The sequence below is a fragment of the Dermacentor albipictus genome, chromosome 10 (genome assembly GCF_038994185.2).
Source record: "Dermacentor albipictus isolate Rhodes 1998 colony chromosome 10, USDA_Dalb.pri_finalv2, whole genome shotgun sequence".
Taxonomy (NCBI): Eukaryota; Metazoa; Arthropoda; class Arachnida; order Ixodida; family Ixodidae; genus Dermacentor; species Dermacentor albipictus.
This window is the reverse complement of record NC_091830.1, coordinates 34,551,032-34,569,641: the sequence shown is the minus strand read 5'-3', so window position 1 is coordinate 34,569,641 and position 18,610 is coordinate 34,551,032. Positions and strand designations below refer to the sequence as shown.

Below are 18,610 nucleotides of genomic sequence, written 5' to 3'. Positions count from 1 at the left end.
TCACTTACAGACAAAATCTTAAATATCGAAACAACAGGAGCATTACGAGACGAGGAGTGGTATGGTCATTCTGATGAAGTCTGCGACAAGATGGTAACATAAGATTTCGATATTCATATGAAGGCACGCACAACGCCCATTTGTTGTCGAGGAGAGCTGCAGAACGCTGCTTCTTAAAGCCTAGCAGCGACATTGCAGTACTGAAGCCAAGAGGGTATTATGCATTCATACATGTGCGCCAAATGATAATAATCTGTGTACGAATTTTGGAAGCGTGAAATGCTTCAAAAAGCTGAAGAAAATTAATATCATCCTTGAAAACATCCCTTTAGTAATACCCAAACTATATTCAATAGAACATTTCTTTCATAGGTTATTCTCCACTTCAGCAGCAAAACTTTCTGCGCGTAATTATGAAGTACCGCCTTCTTTATTAGGGCCAAAAGAAAGGCCCGGGGAATGTGGTTTGCGATTCAAACGCATCCTTTACTTTATTTCAGATGTATCAAGCTCGTGATCTGGTCACCGTACTTTGTGATCAGTATGTGGAGTGCCCTAATCAACCGAAGTGCACTGTCAAACTACCTCTGGGGCAACTTGAGGTATGATTAGCATGTTCTACTACTTGTGGCCTCTTCATCTTTTTGCTGTGGAACTATGGAAAATATTGAAGCTTTATGTATGGCGTAACTTGGCATCTTAGACATCTACGTTCATAAGGGGTAAAAGCAAATTCACGAAGACCACAGAAGTGGACAGGAAGGGTGCTGGTCTTCGGATAATTATTCGCCGCAGAAACGTCTCTAATTGGACATCTATGTACATTACCAGTGTATCCAGCTTCCACCCAATCTAGCAACCTGAGTGTAGCTTGACATGCTGAAAAAGCAGTGCTTTACTATTTCAGACTATACACGAACGATAAATGATAGTAAAGAGCAAAATAATAAAATAATGCTTGTTCTACAAGAAATGCGAAATAAATTCCGTTTTGTGCCCATATCACATGTGGCCAGGCATTACGCGCGAGACAGTTTTTTTTGCTTTATCCCATTTAGTGCCTCTTAGTGTCCATAAGTGATAAATGTCTGAGTAACCTAAATACCCGCTCAGTCTAATTTTCAATAATTTAGTGCTACATAAAAATAATATCTTTACTTTGACACCAACAGAAGCTGCACTGAGGAAATTCTTTCTCGGATGTAATGGGATATCTAAATCAGGCTCTTAACAAAGTTGGATTCATTCATTAAAACGCAGGCGTCCTTGAAGTGTGTCTATATGATTAGAGTTTTTATGTCTGCTGAGTTTCTCTCCTTGAAAGTCCTTCTTAACCCTCGCGACTCAATTCTACCTCGCAGTCAGTTGTTACTTGCACCCAGGGGACTTGATGTAAATGTATTGGTACTATTAACAATACGAAAAACGAGCTCTGGAAATCATTTCGCTTTTAGTTGAAGGTAACAAAACTGAATGAGCAGTAAAGACACGATACGCGCGTAGCAGCGTTTGGGCTTTTGAATTCAGAGGCGAAATGAGATATACACCCGTTACTGGACCATATTTAGAACTGTTCATAGCTAAAGAAAGTCTTTAGCTATGAACAGTTCTAAATGATAGCCGGAATTTAGAACAGTTCTAAATGATAGCCGGAAATATCTTGAACTAACAGAACGAGTGTTAAGTTTGGAAGCGACATGGTGTTGCAGCATGGATTGTTGATATAGGAATATAGTCATCCAAGTTCCCAACGTGTGGGTCTGGTTGGCCCTCAAGAGGTGTTTATTTTTCTTTTGGATTGCTTACTTGCTAAATTCTAAATATTGCTGCATTCTAAACAAATCAATATTGAAGTTTTTCCAATCCAATCCAATCTAAACAAATCAAGAAACGCGTGCAAATTCTGCACGAAGCTATACTTATATAAAACTTGAGAAAATGTACCAAACCTAGGTGGGGAAGTTCCCCTGTGAAGAGCGATAGCTTTAGCTGAAGCGAAGTCGGTGCATGTCGACGATGAACAAGTTTTTTTGCGCAGATGTAGCAGCGAGGCAATGACATCTACGTATGGTGCTATGGAACCAACATTCAGGGGTTATCGGGTGCTTTCAAGAAAAGCCTTCATCTTACAGTGGAGACATCGAGTAGGCTGGCGATGATGTTCTTTCGTACATCATTGAATTTGTATTTCGCAGAAACATTACATAGAATGCAAGGAGATGTCAAGCATCAAGTGCACCAAGTGTGGCCAGAAAGTACCATCCACCTCATGGATGCAGCACAAGACCGATTGCCAGCCGACATGTGACAATGAGTTACCACGTAAGGTAAGCTTTAGCGAAATGTGCAGACCATGAGACTATATAACATTTATTTCTAAAAAGCAAATCGGAACAAGACGTGTTCCTGAGGGTCCATTTTAACGTCTTTATCATGAAGCATTGTACCTGAAAGAAGAATCGTCACACAGTACGACACAAGAATAATAGGTGTAAAGTCAACATTGTCGCTCTCACTTTGCAAAAGTGACAAAGAAAAACAATTGATTTGGGCAAATGATGCAGAAATATTATTTCGGATTACAGAGGTAGTAACAGGAGTGATAACAGAAAGGGAAGGAAGTTTACCAGGTTGGTTTGAACATAGGCTGTTGTATTCAAAGATTGCAGGCTAACCTAGTTTTTGACTTTAAGAGAGGAAATGAACGAGTGGTAAAATAACCTGAAAACATCAAACACAGCGTTCGTAACAGCTTGTTGCGATTACAGTGATGTACGATAGCACTGCTTGTTATTTTACAGTGACAGCTGACCTGTCTCTGCCCCCTCATAATTTTGATGGCCGCCTGTGTCACTCTAAAATACACAACAAAAGAAAAATTATCATAATACCACGAAAACATGAGAAGCACGAGATTACCTTTAATGTATCGGCCACGTTTTTCGTAATAATAATTTTAATTACAATGTGCTAGCCATACGAGAAGGCTGATGGTTTCACAAGTGCACATCTTAAGCAAGTATGCATCGTGTGTGGATGCATTCTGTATCTCGAACTTGTAATCGACTTTGTAACGCAGCCTTGCACGCTAGACAAAAGTTCGGTGGGTGTTACACTCTTGTAACACATGAAGTCGAAAGCCTGCTGCAAAATTTGGGAGTTGGGAGTGCATGTAGTTGTACAACCGAGGCTAGTCTTCTTGCAAGACATAGTGGCATGGCACGCACTCCTTCCGCAGTGACGTACTTGCGCGGCCGTTCTCGCCAGCCGTATGAGCGTGCACGCTCATCCATCGCTCGCTGCCGACAATCGTCGCCGCCCCCCGAATGTGACGTCAGTGCGCAGAGCACGCACGCCCACATTTCTGCGCAACAACTGGGGCTACAGCAATTACTACAGCTAAAATTCAACAGACACTAAGGACTGCTTGCGTGTGGGTGTAAGAAACCATTATACCGTTTGTAGGTATTGCATGTCGTCAGCGTGCTCATTTTATACACGCGTGACGTGACGTGACGTGACGTGACGTGACGTCACGCGGCGCCACCTCCTCCGCACCGTCAACTGTGGCGCCTAATGACGAACGCAGCAGTGAGCTAGATGGCTGCAGCGTGACGTGTGCAATCAGGCACGCACTACGCGCACATTTAGTAAGCCAGAACCGTGAAGCAGCCGTGGCTTCGGGGAAGTGCGCTCACCTCGCACCCCATAGGCCTGGGTTCGGTTCCCAGCGAGAACGAAATGTACGAAATTTTCTTACCAAAGCCAATAATTTAGTTTGTGTAACTGGACATCCCTGAGAAATGGAACGCCAATGCGAGCATTGTTTGCGGTGTTCTTACTCTCCGCGGCGTCGGCCATGTTGCGTCATGGCGCAGTTTGGCCAACGCAACCGCCAACATAGACACCTAAGGCTAAAAAAAGAAACTGAGCCACCCAATGCAGATCGTGGAATATTGGTCATGGAGAGCACAGTTGTGCGAGATGGTGCCTATATAGCTAACGCATACTCAAAGTATGTGTACTGAATACAACTGCCATCATCAACGTATTGCGTGTTCTATATCAACTTTCCTCCTTCTGCATGTTATGGCAATTATAGAGCACGTCTTGTTCATCTACATAAATATCCTCTGGTGGTTGGCTTCTAATCCTGTTTACTGGACAGTGCTGACGTCACCTCGTCTTCAAGGCTAGCGTGAAGCCTATTAATTGGCTAAACCAAATATAAATTTGCAAGGAAGAAAACAACACGATTCAACCAGTAAGAATCTAAAACTTCGTTTCACTAAAAACCGGTGGCTAGTTCAGGCACCTAAAAGGACAAAGTAAAGCCAACACTTTCCACTTTACCGCAGTAAGTCGCCACTTTCACACGCGGATTGGAATAATACATTTTTTCTACTTCTCCGAAGAAGAATGCTGGATAGCACTTGCGAATGTCAGCGTCAACAGACACCGCATGAACCAACATAAGGCTCACTGTGCATTATACTTCACCTGCTATCGCATCACTGCTTCGCGCTCCAACCGAGGCTATAATCTTTTTTCCCCTCAAAAGGCGAAGCGCCTTGACTGCAGATAACAGCAGTCATCGGGAAGTATTACTTCGTGTATATTATGAGACAGGAAATCACATTGTCCCAGAGCTTCTTCATCGCAAATACGCATTCAACGTCATAGCACGCTTTCATAGTCCCTGTTCCAGTTTCAAGGCTCCAGTGTGCTTAAACAGGTGTGTAGCTCAGCACTTTTGAATCTTTCAAAACGTGAACTTTCTCGGAACACAGATGTGAGAAACTATATTTGTAAGGATAAAATGGCACATTACGCAGGTCTGTGAGCCAGGCGAATGAGCAAGACCGCAAACTTGCAAGCCCAAGCTGGGAAGTCACTCGTGCTTAGGTCAAAATTGGTTGCCTACAATATTTGCTTGGTGACCAAAAAATAAGTCTGCGCAAGGAGACTCGATGGGCGCATGCCTGACTTTCTAACGATGCGAAGATATCCCAGTGCGTGTTTAGTCGCAAGTTAGCCCTCCTGTTCTTTCGTCTTGCTCTGTCTCCTGTGTATTGAGCTCCTTTCCTCGAAACTGCAACGTCAGCTGGCCTTCATTTATGCACTTGTGAAACTGTATCCTTCAGAAAATGTCTGCCTAAAAAGTTGTCCATGTTCTGCAGCAACGTCATTAGCAGTTTAAAAGGCCGTGCCATGCGGTTTTTTCTTCCAGCCAAAGAATACTGTGTGAGATAACTGGTTTTTACATTAAACTAAAGCAGACAACTTTGATTTCAGAAAGCTGACCACCGGGATGGTAAGCGAAAATCTCCACCGGCATCTTCAGCGAGGCTGCCAGTCTCCGTTTCAAGGAAAAGCGGATCAGCTCAAAATACAACAGCTGCTCCAAGCGCCCTTTATCCAAGCAATCTACTTCCAGATGCTGCAACAGGTGAATTTAATCAGCAGTTTCAGAGCCTGGGTTCAGCAAGCACTTCCACCCAACCACCAGTTAAGGTACATTTTTTTCATTTTGCTTGTAATCGTATCCCTGTTAGTAACCTATAGTATCTGGCAGAAAACATTAACAATCTCCTTGAAGTTCTGAAGGAATACATTTAGAATGGCCAGAACGCCCTTCAGGTGTTATCAGAATTATCTGAACTTGGCATCCGCCTTCCCTTCAGGTATTGACGTTAACATGGGAGCTGTACTCCTGTAGTAAATTGCCTTTTCACCACAATAGAAACTCTTACGGAGACAGGAGGCTTAATAATACCGTCAAGTCGGAAAAGCGAAGTACCGGTAATGACGCCACGCTGACGTTCTTGCTCCATCTTACTGTGACATTGTGAACCTCGAAATCGCTTTGGCGAGTGTGATTCACAGTTTGTTGGCAAATAATTATGTTCCAATATAAGTGAACTGATGACTCGACACAGCAAGTTTCCAGAACACTTGCTGTTCTAGAACGACCCAAATTTGCGCACGGTCTTCGTAATCCCTGGCGTCCCACTGATACGCAACTACTGAGTTAACCACTCGAACTTTAAAAAAGGCGATCTCACCTGAATTTTTTCTACTAATTACCGCTATACTATCGCCATACGAACGATGCCAGAGCCCTGTAAGAACATGTTTTCAGAATAAATGCACCTAATGTTGCTATTAGGTGCCACATTAAGGACTGCTTTCCGCATGTTCACTCGGTGCATGTGTGCGTTAGTGGATCAGTAAGTGCGTTTGTACTGTGTTTTTTGCATCCTTTCGTGCGTGTGTGCGGCGAAAATTGATGTGCGTGTGCATCCACAAATGCGCGTGTGGAGAACCTCTCGAGTCCTACGGAGGCACTGCTACTAGCACTGGACGAAAGTTTTCACCCTGTGTTAATTTGCGCGTGTAATGCACATTCCGTGCATAATAGAACATACAATGATGAGGCCCAAACATGACTGACTGCAATATATTACAAGCACATAAACTCAGATCATGGTCATGCAGCTACAAATAGTACCTAAAGGGACACTAAAGCGAAAATATAAATCAGTTCAGACTAATGAAGCATCGCTTGCGAACCCTACAGGCAGTCATATAAAAAAAATAGTTTGATTATTAGATGAGAAAATCAGGTCCGCGTATCAGTATTTGAATTTCGCGCCGAAACCCCAGCGCCGGTACGTCAGCGTGACGTCAGGGATTCCAAAGCATGTTTTCGCATTTGGGCCACGTTGGCTGAATAAAGGTTCCTGAAACTTGCCATGCTTAATATTTGGTTTCTTTAGAACACAATGTAGTGAAATTGTACCTGTATATATAATTAGTAGGCCCTAGAAGGTGCCATCAATATCCAAGACGTCACAGCCCCCAGGTGCGGGAACTTAAGTAGGCGTCGCCACCCGTATTTCGTTTTTGCGCTTTTTCTGGCTTATTAATCGTCTTATCGTCGTACGAGTGGTGTTTTTGGTGTCGTAGAACGGTAATTTACTGATGCAGAAGAAATCATTTTTCACTTTACTGTCCCTTTAAAGCACCGAAAAGTTGGAGGCATAACCACAATGCTACTGCTGCAAAGCTTGAAATAAAAAAAATGAAAATGAAACATGCTTGAACCTACGTGAAGCAAAGCTTTCCATAATACGTTTGCTTAACTTCTTTGATGTTCGTGCTCACATTGGTGCACATGAAGATGAAATGAGTGTATGAGTTGTCTATGGGAATTTCACGTCTGTTTCAGCATAGGCGCGGCATCTCAACAATTCTTTCCCACTCGTGTATAGCTTTGTGTTTCGTGGTAGAACGCTTACGCGCCGCTTCAGTGAGGGGTCATTTTTTGGATTCCACTTCCTTGGCAGTGTAAGTTCCCTTTGGTCTCGTGACACGGACTCCCTGTTAAATCCGCACTGGCACACCATACGTAAACGCAGCTGTTCTCGGTGATCACGTGGCCCACAATGCGAGGAAATGACGATGAACGTCCAGCCCAGGAGAAGGGCCAACAAAAGCTGCACTTAAAAATCCCTCGTTTTATATGGTCCATAATACTGTGTTCCTTACACATTCATGGGATATATTTTGAAAATATACCGTGTGAAAAGTTCTCCTAGACACCTTGTTTGCTCCGCCAATTATAAAAGAAAAGACGTGTAAGAGCTGTTTTTTATAATAGATAGATTTAAAAAGATTTTGGCACCTTGCACAAGCGGGGGAGAATCCTTCGCTTTGACTGACAATAAAATATGGAACATCTCGAGAAGCACATAGGCAAGCCGACACAAGAATACTACAATTAGGAGTTACTGCGTATGGTTCGGACATCTTCACGCATAAGTCAAAAATTCACAATTTAAGGTAACAAACAACAAAGCAAGCCCTATGCAGTACGTGTGGAAAAAGAAAGACAAGAAGAAACCGTAACATTATAGACTCGTTTTTATATTTATCTTCGCCGCCACGATTTCGCATATTCTCTTATATCATGCCAGCAATTTGCATACGGCCATGTGCAACACAAAGCGCAATTATATGCTCAAATCCAATGTACGGGGAAGCAGACACAGCTTTAAGAAGCCTAAAACAACATAATTTTGTCAATTGGATGTGCATAACAAATGTAATATTTATTTTATGAAATAAGATTTTATTTTCCAGTTCAAGCAAAAACCTGTTCTATCCCGCCTCAGTGCATGTCAGAAAATTTTCAAGAAAATATTAACCAACGTTTTCGAGTCATTTTTCCGCAAGACACTGTGCTTGCAGACGTACGAAGCCGCAGTCTTTATCTCACAAATATCTGGCTAGGCGCTGCTCCTCCTGTAGCCAGACGTCTTATATCGGAGCTTCGGCATACCTGTATGAGATGTCGCCGGCAAATATGGGACATTGTCCGCTCATGTCACACCGTTGATAAACTATTCCGTTTACTCTTAACATGGTTTACTTATATAGTACTATGTATAACTTGCACTGCTTGTGTCGCTTTCTTACTTTTTGTGTAATCTATACTTTGATTTCCTTGCATTGTACAGCTGAATTATTGTACTGCCCAACTGCCACGCTCTCGAAGGCGAGCAGAAGTATGGAAAATAAATAAATAAATAAAAATATAAAGTTACATTCAACAACAACCACTAGATATGAAAGTCCTCCATCAACTCTCGTGCCATCGAGTCGGCGCTCCTATCTATTATCAGCAACTCGCCGTTGAAGAAAAAATGTAATGCTTACAAGAGGTAATGGAAGTTTGCCGCTAGAGGCCTTCAACTTGCAGTAAGTGTAAAATAAGGTCGTGGTCATCATTCTGTGCATTTAGCGTCTTTTCAACGAAATTTCATGACAGAAACTTAAAGACGTTGCTCGCTGTCTTCACAGTCACAAGGCCCAGCATCGATCGATCCTGAAATAACGACGTGCAAGCACTGTGGGAGAAATGTAAAGGAATCGAACATGCCGCGTCACCTGGAAAAATGCTATGAAGTGCGAGATCCTTGCCCTTACTGCGATGAGAATGTCGCTCGGAAAGACATGAAGGTGAGCGTACGAATTTCGTTTTGTTCTTTCAGCGGTCATCTTAAGTAAACGTCAGATATTAATACAGCCGCAACTGTCTCAGTTGTATTCGCTGCGACGTGCATATATGTTGTGCGCACAGAAGTCCAAAAGAAATTTATGAATCACACATTTGTCACACAGTTGTGGGATTCAGGTGCGTGTGAACGACATCCGTACATTCCGTTATCTAAAATATAGATGCCAACATTTTCATACATAACTTCTCGCTCCAGCGTTTGTTTATACTGCGTATATTTTTCTTGTTTGTCAAGTTTAGCTACAGGAAGTACTTTTAGTAAACTATGAAAACGTGCCTTCATTTAGTAATCAGTTCCAATACTATACGAGTGAGCAATACCTGTCAAAATGTCATATTTCATTACCTATCTTAGCTAAGATAATTATCGATACCTTCACTGTTATTTAGCAACTCACAATAGCTATTTAGAGTGGTGACCTGGATCAAGTATAGTCGATCCAAGAGCTGACACAGCCACACATACAACCGAAAGATATATATATATATATATATATATATATATATATATATATATATATATATATCTTGCAAAATAAGTAAAAGCTTAAAATTTAAGAACATCTTGCACTACGAACTCCACGACATTCTTGTTTTTAACTCTGAAAATGCCAAGCAAGTTCTCAGCTTAACATCAGAAGTGCATAGCACGTTGTATCTGCAGCTTGACGCAATGTATCTATCCAATCTTTAAATCCATTTGACAATATATGAGATATTGTCTTTTCTAGCAAAACAATTTTAGCAAAAGACAGTGAATTTTACCATAATCTCCCATGGCGTGAACAACTTGACTACACTTTTACAGAAATCTTCAAGAACAAATGGTGCGTTTACAGATTTGAAGCCAGCACCCGCTGAAAGTCATGTTATCTTAGTTCAATATTTCAAAAGTCCAAAGAGAGTATTACTGTCATCATATGGTTCAGACATTCATCAGATCAACTTTGGCAAAGACATTACTTTATTATGCCCAGCGTTTTCGAGGCAATTAATCATATTTTTCTGGATCTAATGACTGCCAGCAACCGGGCTTCATTCAAACGTTTCCAACCAGCGTGCTTTAGATATGTGAAACAGTTCATCTAAATAATACCACAGTTTCGTCTGGCAGTCGCACACTCTCAGTAGAGTGATTCTCGCATAATTTATGACCCCCCCCCGTCCTTCATATGTGAAAGCGTGATGATGGCTCGATTTCGGGTCAGGGCAACTGCAGTCTCATGAGCGCGCATTACAGAAAAGTTTGTGTTGCACGGTTCAGTGATGCCACGTTACACGCATCTGATCAAGGCTAATTTGGAATCTTCCAACGCACTGCCTAACGGGGCCCTCGCGTTTTGCGTCTGAATGCCAAATCCAGTCTATCAAGCAGCCGACCAACAAATGATAATTTACAATTCTTCCAGCAAATAGCACATCGTCAAAAGTCTAGCTTCTTGCTGTTCTACATAGTCGAGTTTATGATTACAGAATAATGTTTTGAGGTAATAAATACAATACACTAATGAAGTTACGGAAGGTGGTCTTACAGCACAAGGCTCTAAAATGAGTTCTTCTCAGATAGCACCAAAAAATAACATTATTAGGTCCCACCGTAAAAAATGCAAAGCAAACAAAAAAATGGACATAATAATACATCAGCTCTTGAAGCGTTTAATAAAACTTTTATAATACAGAAATACTACAAAATAATAGGGGTTAAGCAAATATGAAATACAAAATAACATAGAATATTGTGCAGAAACGTTGTATTTGCACTCCTGTTATGACATATAAAAAGCCTTCAACATTATTTTAAAAAATTGTGGTATTCAGGTTACTTCACTCCAAACTTCGCCAGCTGATATTGTATTCTTCAATATTTAACGTGTTCTTTAATGTGTGCTCAAGTTTCAACTGTTCGGCCCTCACTAGTCTCTTTCTGACAATGTTCTGCAATTTACTGTACCCTTGTTTTTCATAAATTGACACTTGCATCAATTCTTACAATTCCAGGCGCATACTGAGAAGTGCATGCGTAAATTTGAAGAAGCACGCGAGGTAAGACACCTGAATTTTTCTTCCATTTTTCTTCAGTGGGCCAAGAGGCATTTTGGTAGTGCAATCATGCAGCCAAACGTCCATTTAAGAAAACGTGGTCTTGCGGAATTCTCCGTTCTATAAATTGTTTTCGGAATCCTCCGATGACTATACTCAGGGCCATATATTTTCGAAAACCTCCAAGCAGCGAAGGAAACTGAACTGGTTGCCAGATATAATAAAGCTTGGGGGCTGAAATACCTGCCGCAAAGAAAGCGGTAACGAGAAACTTAAGTTCTCAATATGCCTCGAAATGTATTCATGCTTTCGTGTCTCAACATTGCAAAGCTTCGCATCGGCTTTACTAGATGCAGCCCTAGACTCTATCGCAGCCTTGTTGAAATGGAATCGCGGTCAACGATAAATGCATGCGTACACCGACGAAATATTATTTTTTATGCGAAGCATATTACGAGGGCTCAACCCAGCTCCTCAGGCGCGGCGGTGACCATGAAATCACGTGACACCGTGACGTCACGACAGAGGAGAAGTGGCTTTGGCTCAACTCTTGCAAGACGGGCTGGGTGGGAATCGAACCAGGGTCTCCGGAGTGTGGGACGGAGACGCTACCGCTGAGCCACGAGTACAACGCTTCAAAGCGGTACAAAAGCGCCTCTAGTGAATGCGGTGTTGCCTTAGAAACGCGCTGTTTCTAAGGCGTGCGTCTCTTGCTCAGGCGCACATTTCGTTGCCGCGCCGAACGCTGCTTTGCTCGACGCTCACCGCGTCCAATGCGGGACGCGTAGTCGCTGCCCTGTAGCCCATTGTCTTACACCCCTTGGCGGGTCGACGGGAACGCTGTCGCGTTCCACTCTTGAAGGCGAAGAAGTAATGCATGAGTTGTTTCTTCGTCTAGCCGAACCAAATATAGCCAAGCAACAGCAGTTCACCAGGCTAAACAGTGGTTCAACAACTAAAATAAAGGCTAGTATGCTTCGCATCCTGGGCTTAACCTTACCTAAGCCACAGCCATTTTTTATCTTTTTCAATACACACACGTTTTTCGTAAGATTGTTGTGTTTGCAACTTACCGAAGCTCTATACTTCGCGAAATAACTGCCAGGGGCAGTGGGCCTTGTTTAACCGAGGCTGAACAGTAAATATCTTTAAGAACGTCAAATAAAACCTAAAACTTAACGTAGTGTTTACCTGTCCATGTCAAAGCAAGAACCGGAATGTATGGCTCAATTGTTTGCAAAAATTATTTTTTTTTTACCATTTATCCCCCTCATAATATAATAGTTATATACTTTACCATTTGGCCGCAAAACGCAATGGTGGAAAATGGTTAATACACAAACAGGGCTGATATGTGCTAAATCATAGGTTATGCTCAATAACACCTCTCAGCTATCGGTTCATAATGTAAACTGAAGGCAGCCGATTCGCGTGGATTTCACTCTGCGTTTCCATACTTTTTTGTAGCGCAGAGTCTTTCTATTTTTCGAAGCTTGCATTTGTCAGCATTTCTGATTTTTTTTTTTATAGATCTCCCGAGTGAGTAGAGCTCTCGTCAATAACGTTACCTGGCCTCTACTAAAAAATGTTTCCCTTGGAAATATTTGTTCTTCCGCCATTGATTAGGACTTCATGAACCAGCCCTCGTTAATATTTCATAGATGGGTCAAACATATATACCAGTCGCGAATAATGTTTGTGTGATACATTATATCTTGAATATATTATGTATTTCCATCTACCGCAGTGTAGCACGATGTTACAATAACACAGAGAGGTTTTTTTGAAGGAAGAAAGCTTCAGAGCTAAACGAAAAATTGTCTTCGTCTTGGGATTGCACCGTGGACTAAGACCTTTTACTGACGGTCGCACTGGCAACGAGGCTAACCAGGCCAGCCGCTACAACTCGATCGAAATGCGACGACGCTGAACATCGCAAATAAGTTCTGCGGATGTCCACAAGGTTGATGAATATTAGGCCAGTGAAGCATTGGCACCCAAAGAAGAGTCGCATGAAGCCACAGAATAAACCAATAGGGTATCTTCTTTAACATCGCTCTTTACTCAGGTGCATAATATTTTCGATGACCATGACCATGTTTTCGATTGGCATTCCCGTTTGAAACAGTGTGGTGGCAAATAGCCGCCTAACCCACCTGTGCTAGGAGGTTTCCATCTATTGAATTATAGCGTTTTATTCTAGGCGTATATTATATTTTCTCTTTTCAGTAAAACAAATTTCTCTATATGGTAAACCACTTATGCTTCCAACGATCTGAGCATCATTAATCTCTTCCCTAGTATTTTCCACCTCATTATTACTCTAAAGATATATTTCTTATCGACCCTGCTGACTAATTGTCCTGTCATTGTTGAATTTCAGCACTTGTGGAAGCGTGATTTCCATATCATTAAACTTGCTCCCCAGTTTGGATTTCCGCCGAACTAATATGTCATTATATCTGAGGACGCGCGAAAGAATGTGTCCACAAAGATAAAATAAGCAGGAGTGGGCAGCCGCTCTTGTGCTTTCCGTGTAGGTGCGTTCACATCGGGAACCTATTGGAAAGGCCTGATGCATTTCCTTTCTGCTACCCAGTTTCACTTCTTGTTTAGCTCTCTTCGTGCATGTCCTTGTCGTTTGAGCGCTTTTTAAAGGTCTCGATTAGGAAAGCACCAACAGCCCCAACAGCAGACCATGGTGTACGTTCGACTGTGTGGCTCCAGCAGCTACGGCGTACATGCTCCGCCATAAAACCACACAGATTTTATTTTTTGCATTGTCGTTACATTGCCGCCCCTCTAAAATGAAGTGACCAGCTCAAGCATCTTTGTGTTCACTGAGAGTCCGTGGAACACCTATGTTTTTCAATAATTCAGAGCTGTTTGCTCTTCCGTATGAGATATATAGAGTGTGTTTACCTATTGCTGGCCCGCCCCATGACTATTGTAACAATAGCATTCGCTTTTTTTTTTCTTTTTAATTCCAGGCAAGCGATGCTGCAGCTGCCGCTTCTGGAAACTCCAAGAAGGTAGGACCACATCACGTTTTATTATTTGTTGTTGGTGTGCTGCTCTACTGCTATAAATCAGAATGGTCTACGAAGCGAGCACACGCAAAGCTCACCTCTTTTCGCGCTTTCTAAACAAAAACCCTGGGGCGCTGTAGCGTACAGCTATTCCAAACTTTTCTATTCCAATTCTGCAATCAGCCCTCTGTGACTGGTCGAAAACTTTTTAGACCACCCCCACTTCGCCTGTCTGTCATACGACGTCACGAAAATCGCGACAGCTCCCCATCTGATATGACGTGAACACAGTGAATATACATGATTTGGCCGAACAAAAAATAGTTATTTCTGATTCGACGCCTTTTCAACATTAGCCCTCGGCTATTCGTCAAGAGTTTTCGGGCTGCACCCACTTCATCTGCCTGTCACGCGACGTCACAAAACTGCGAGAACTCACCAAGTCGAAGTACAGTGTACACATTAAAGATGCATTAATATGCCAAACAAAACTGAATATTCTTCTGAATAGCCGCAGGCTGCCCCATTCAGAAAGGAATAACAGATGGCTGCCACTGATCGCTCAAGCACTGGCTACTCACACCTGCCGGATAACTTGGGTTTATTTGCGCATATTAAAGTTTTCTGCGCGACCGTGTAACGTTTTCGAGCACTTTCGGCACGTTTACGACCTCATTCTACCAACGCTTCTTTGTTGAGGATCCGTTTTAGCGCCATGCTTCACATTCCGTTGCATGCCGCCGCAATTTTCGACCAGCCACTGCAAAGGAACTGAGGAAAAGCAGTCAAATTGCAGACTCCGGCACCACCCTCTTCATCCGGTTATGGATTTTCAGTGCAGTGGATCGGCACCATCGAATCCCTCTCCACTTGAGTGTGTTCCTCGCCTCATGCTAGCCAATTAGATACCACAAGCCGCTCAATGTAGGCAATGGTATCTGTTTTTCAAGCAAACAAAAGTGACCTCCTATGATCGAGAAGAGCGTTTGATTGGTCTGTTCAGACAGCCCTGTGGGTAACCGCCCAATGTTTGCGTCAGCGGTTAAGCAAATATGGCGTCAGGAGATTGGATTAAAAACATATTGCAATAGTATTGCGTTATAGCTCCCGCGTAACGAAATTCTACGTGGTAGGTGTTAGCAGGAGAATCAGCTAAGGACCGCGCTAACAACGATCGAACAAAAAGATGTTTGGTGTAATGGTAAAAAACAGGAAGTTAGTCGTGCGGATCAGGGAGCCAACGGGTATGGCCGGCATTCTAGTTGACGTTCAAAGAAAGAAATGTTATGCAATGCGTAAGAAGTAATGCAATGCGTTACATGTAATGTAATGCGGTTATGTAATGCGAAAGGTAGATAACCGCTGGTTCATTGGGGTTACAAAATACGTGTCAAGGGAAGGAAAGCGCACTAGAAGCCGGTAAGAAATTAGGTGGGTGTTGAAATTAATAAATTTGCAGGTGCACGCTGGTATGAGCTAGCGCAAGACAGGCGTAATTGGAGATCGCTGGGAGAGGCGTTCATCCTGCAGTGAGCATAAAAAATTTTCTCCATAAATATGAGCAATAATTGAGCTTAGAGAGTGCGCTTCTCTTTTCCGGTCAAGTTATCACTGAGCAAGTTATTAGCTTTCTCTCCAAACTGCCCGTGCTACTCCTCGCAAAAGAGTATTCAGTTCTTTTTTCTCGAAACCAGCTTTACTATTTCGTTAAAACGGTAAACCTCTCTTTGCCAGCATTGCTAAGCTCAAGAGTACGGACAGCAAGCATAGAGCCTTCCTGAAATCAAAAGTTGTGTCAACATGTCGCTGGAGCGCCCCAAATTCATGGAAAACTCGGGCAGCATTTATTGGCCCTTAGAAAGTAGTTGGCCCACCTGATCACTTTACGTAGGATGTTTTCAGCTAGGGTACCAGAAGTCATGCTCAATCAATGCATCGCCTTAGGGCCAAGATGAGTCTTGTGACAACGCAGCCAAGCTCTATAGTGGTTTCAGAAACAGGGGCAACATAGTACCTTGAATTATCAATGAAATTTACTTTATTTTTAAGTATGCATGCAAGAAAGTCACTTTCGAATAAAAGCTACACAAGTAGCTTGATATCATTCAAATGATTTTACATAGGCAAAAGCAATGAAATTATATGTGCACAGTTATTACAGCGCAAGGCAGCATGCGAGTGCACTAAAGCATGCGAATGCTGCAATTGCTGGGAATGTGAATGCAATATAAAAAAATGTGAATAAGATATTTTAGCATTCTTCTGCGTCAGAGGAAACGGAACAACAGGAAGGTAATAATATTTAGAACACCAAACAAAACGTCGAGCACAACCAGCTTCAATTTATCATGCAGCTTGACAGAGGCTGGAAGGGAAGAAAATTTCCTACTGATCCTGCATTTATGATGTTATATAAAGAACAATTAAATCTCAACTATCGAGCGCATTGCCATATGTCTTAATGTAGCCGGAAGCGCGCTAAACACGTTCGAATGTCCACTGTGATTCCCAGTTTAACGGTGCAGCTCTAGTCTTCATGAAAATGCTACGTTATTGCCTAACTCGTTCGCTGCGGATTTGAAGCACTGGTAGACTTCAGTAGCAAAGAATCAGTGTTAGAGTGACAGCAAATATGCTTTCTTTGTGCTCAAATGAATAGGAGCTTTCTTTTCCTTTTTTTCTCCAAACTGCCTACGACAAATTTGCACTGCCAGTGCATCAAGATAAACAATAGAATCTAAATGCGGTGGAACAATTAAAGGTTGTAATTACTAGATGTCGCCTACTTAAGTCATCCGAATCTAGATGGACGTGCTTTGGCTAGCACTTCTGTTTGTCATTGCGGCTTTTGTTTTTGGAAAGCCTCAGTTGCAATGCTATTCATGACCACTATGTTTATAGGAAATTCGCAGTGAACTTCCGTGGCTGGCCCCACAAACAGCAATGCGTTAAACAACGCTTCAGATAGGGGGTAACAGCAAATAAAATGCTACTTTCGGTTTGCATGCATGACAGGGAGGTTCTTAGTGCTCAAAAAATTTGGCATGGTAACATGCCTAGCATGCCTTTTCAGGGGGATTTGATGAAAGCATAAATGACATGTACAATGCGCAACAGACACACAACGTACGCAAAAGACTATTCTCAACATATAAAGTACTTCATTGCGACCAGCGTTTCAAGGAAGTTTGATTGCCTACATTGCGCGACCTGCACAGGTAGCGCTGGTCCATAGTCCAAGGACGTCCCTCAGCTCAAGTAATGATAGTCTGTGGTGAATGTTCAGTGAGGAAATTACAGGGCAATTGCGACGATTTTTTAACAAATGTCCATTAAATTCTCTGGGAACATTTCTTCGCACCCTTCAGTCATTTCTTCAGAACAGCAGGCTTGAGATTAGCGCAGATTTTTTTTCCCAGATGGATTTATAAACCTGCAACCAGCTCCCATATCTCCTCAGTTATTGGCCAGACTGTGCTGGGGTGCTGCACGCGTAGCATGCTGTGATTTATAGGAAGGCTACAGTTACAGCATTGAGGAGTCGACGACTGTGAGTTGAGCGCGAAAAATCATGTTCCATGTGGATGGCCAAGGAGCAGGTGGCAAGTAGTGCTGCGTAGTTGGCTACACGAACATGAGTCCTTGCAAGCTGCGCACAGTTTGAGCCGATGTCGATCACGCTGAGCCAAGGTTAGGCCTAGCGCCGTCGCCGAGTTCGCGCATCTGCTACTGGTGGACCTGATCTCAAGGTTCAGGTATTAGGCTGAAGACCACTACTTTTCAGTTAACTTTGGAGCTGATGGTTATTAACCATTTTTCATTTCGCGCAGTGCACACACAAAAAAAAAGCCACAAGCCAAGACACGGCGCACTACCAACGTCAGTACGTTTCCGTTCTTTAAGAAAGCCATTCGTATTCGCTGGTGCTTCCACAAAAAAATTATGCTACGTACATGGGAGCATTTCTGCGTAATATGCTGACTCATAATTCAACTTTCAAGATGCACTGTCTGCTTGTTATCCCAACACTCTAAGAACAGTTTACTCCCTTTGGAGTGCCCCTTCTGCCACACAACAATAATCGTCATCTGCCTTGATGCGTTTCCTTTCTTTAACGCTGCGAGCCTGGAACTTTCCAGTAACGAACGGCTCGCGCGTTATCAGCATAGAACAGTTTACACCCTTTGTAGTGCCCCTTCTGATAACGCGCGTGCCGTTCGTTACTGGAAAGTTCCGGGCTCGCAGCGTTAAAGAAAGTAAACGCATCAAGGCAGATGACGATTATTGTTGTGTGGCAGAAGGGGCACTCCAAAGGGTGTAAACTGTTCTTAGAGTGAAACGTGCACTAAGCGGTGGCTCCATTCATAGAGCAGCATAAACAACCGCCTCGTTCAGCTGGCAGTGGTGTCGCTACTAGAATCGGCGTTCTTGTGAGAAAAGAATACGCGTTCTCTAAATG

The 18,610-nt window shown here is 42.7% G+C and overlaps 1 protein-coding gene across 13 annotated transcripts in view; it reads left to right on the top strand.

The window, feature by feature from the left end:
• LOC139050828 (TNF receptor-associated factor 6-like) overlaps positions 1-18,610 on the top strand; it is a 45,553-nt gene that overhangs the window by 4,586 nt on the left and 22,357 nt on the right. For all 13 annotated transcript variants that reach the window (XR_011509099.1, XM_070527605.1, XM_070527607.1 and 10 more), the window contains exons 3-8: positions 501-602; positions 2,196-2,327; positions 5,296-5,514; positions 8,866-9,024; positions 11,081-11,125; positions 14,113-14,154. Coding sequence is in view for 12 of the 13 variants with exons in the window: in XM_070527605.1 (XP_070383706.1) it covers positions 501-602; positions 2,196-2,327; positions 5,296-5,514; positions 8,866-9,024; positions 11,081-11,125; positions 14,113-14,154 (699 nt within the window). In the remaining variant the exon portion in view is untranslated. The remainder of the gene's footprint in view (positions 1-500; positions 603-2,195; positions 2,328-5,295; positions 5,515-8,865; positions 9,025-11,080; positions 11,126-14,112; positions 14,155-18,610) is intronic.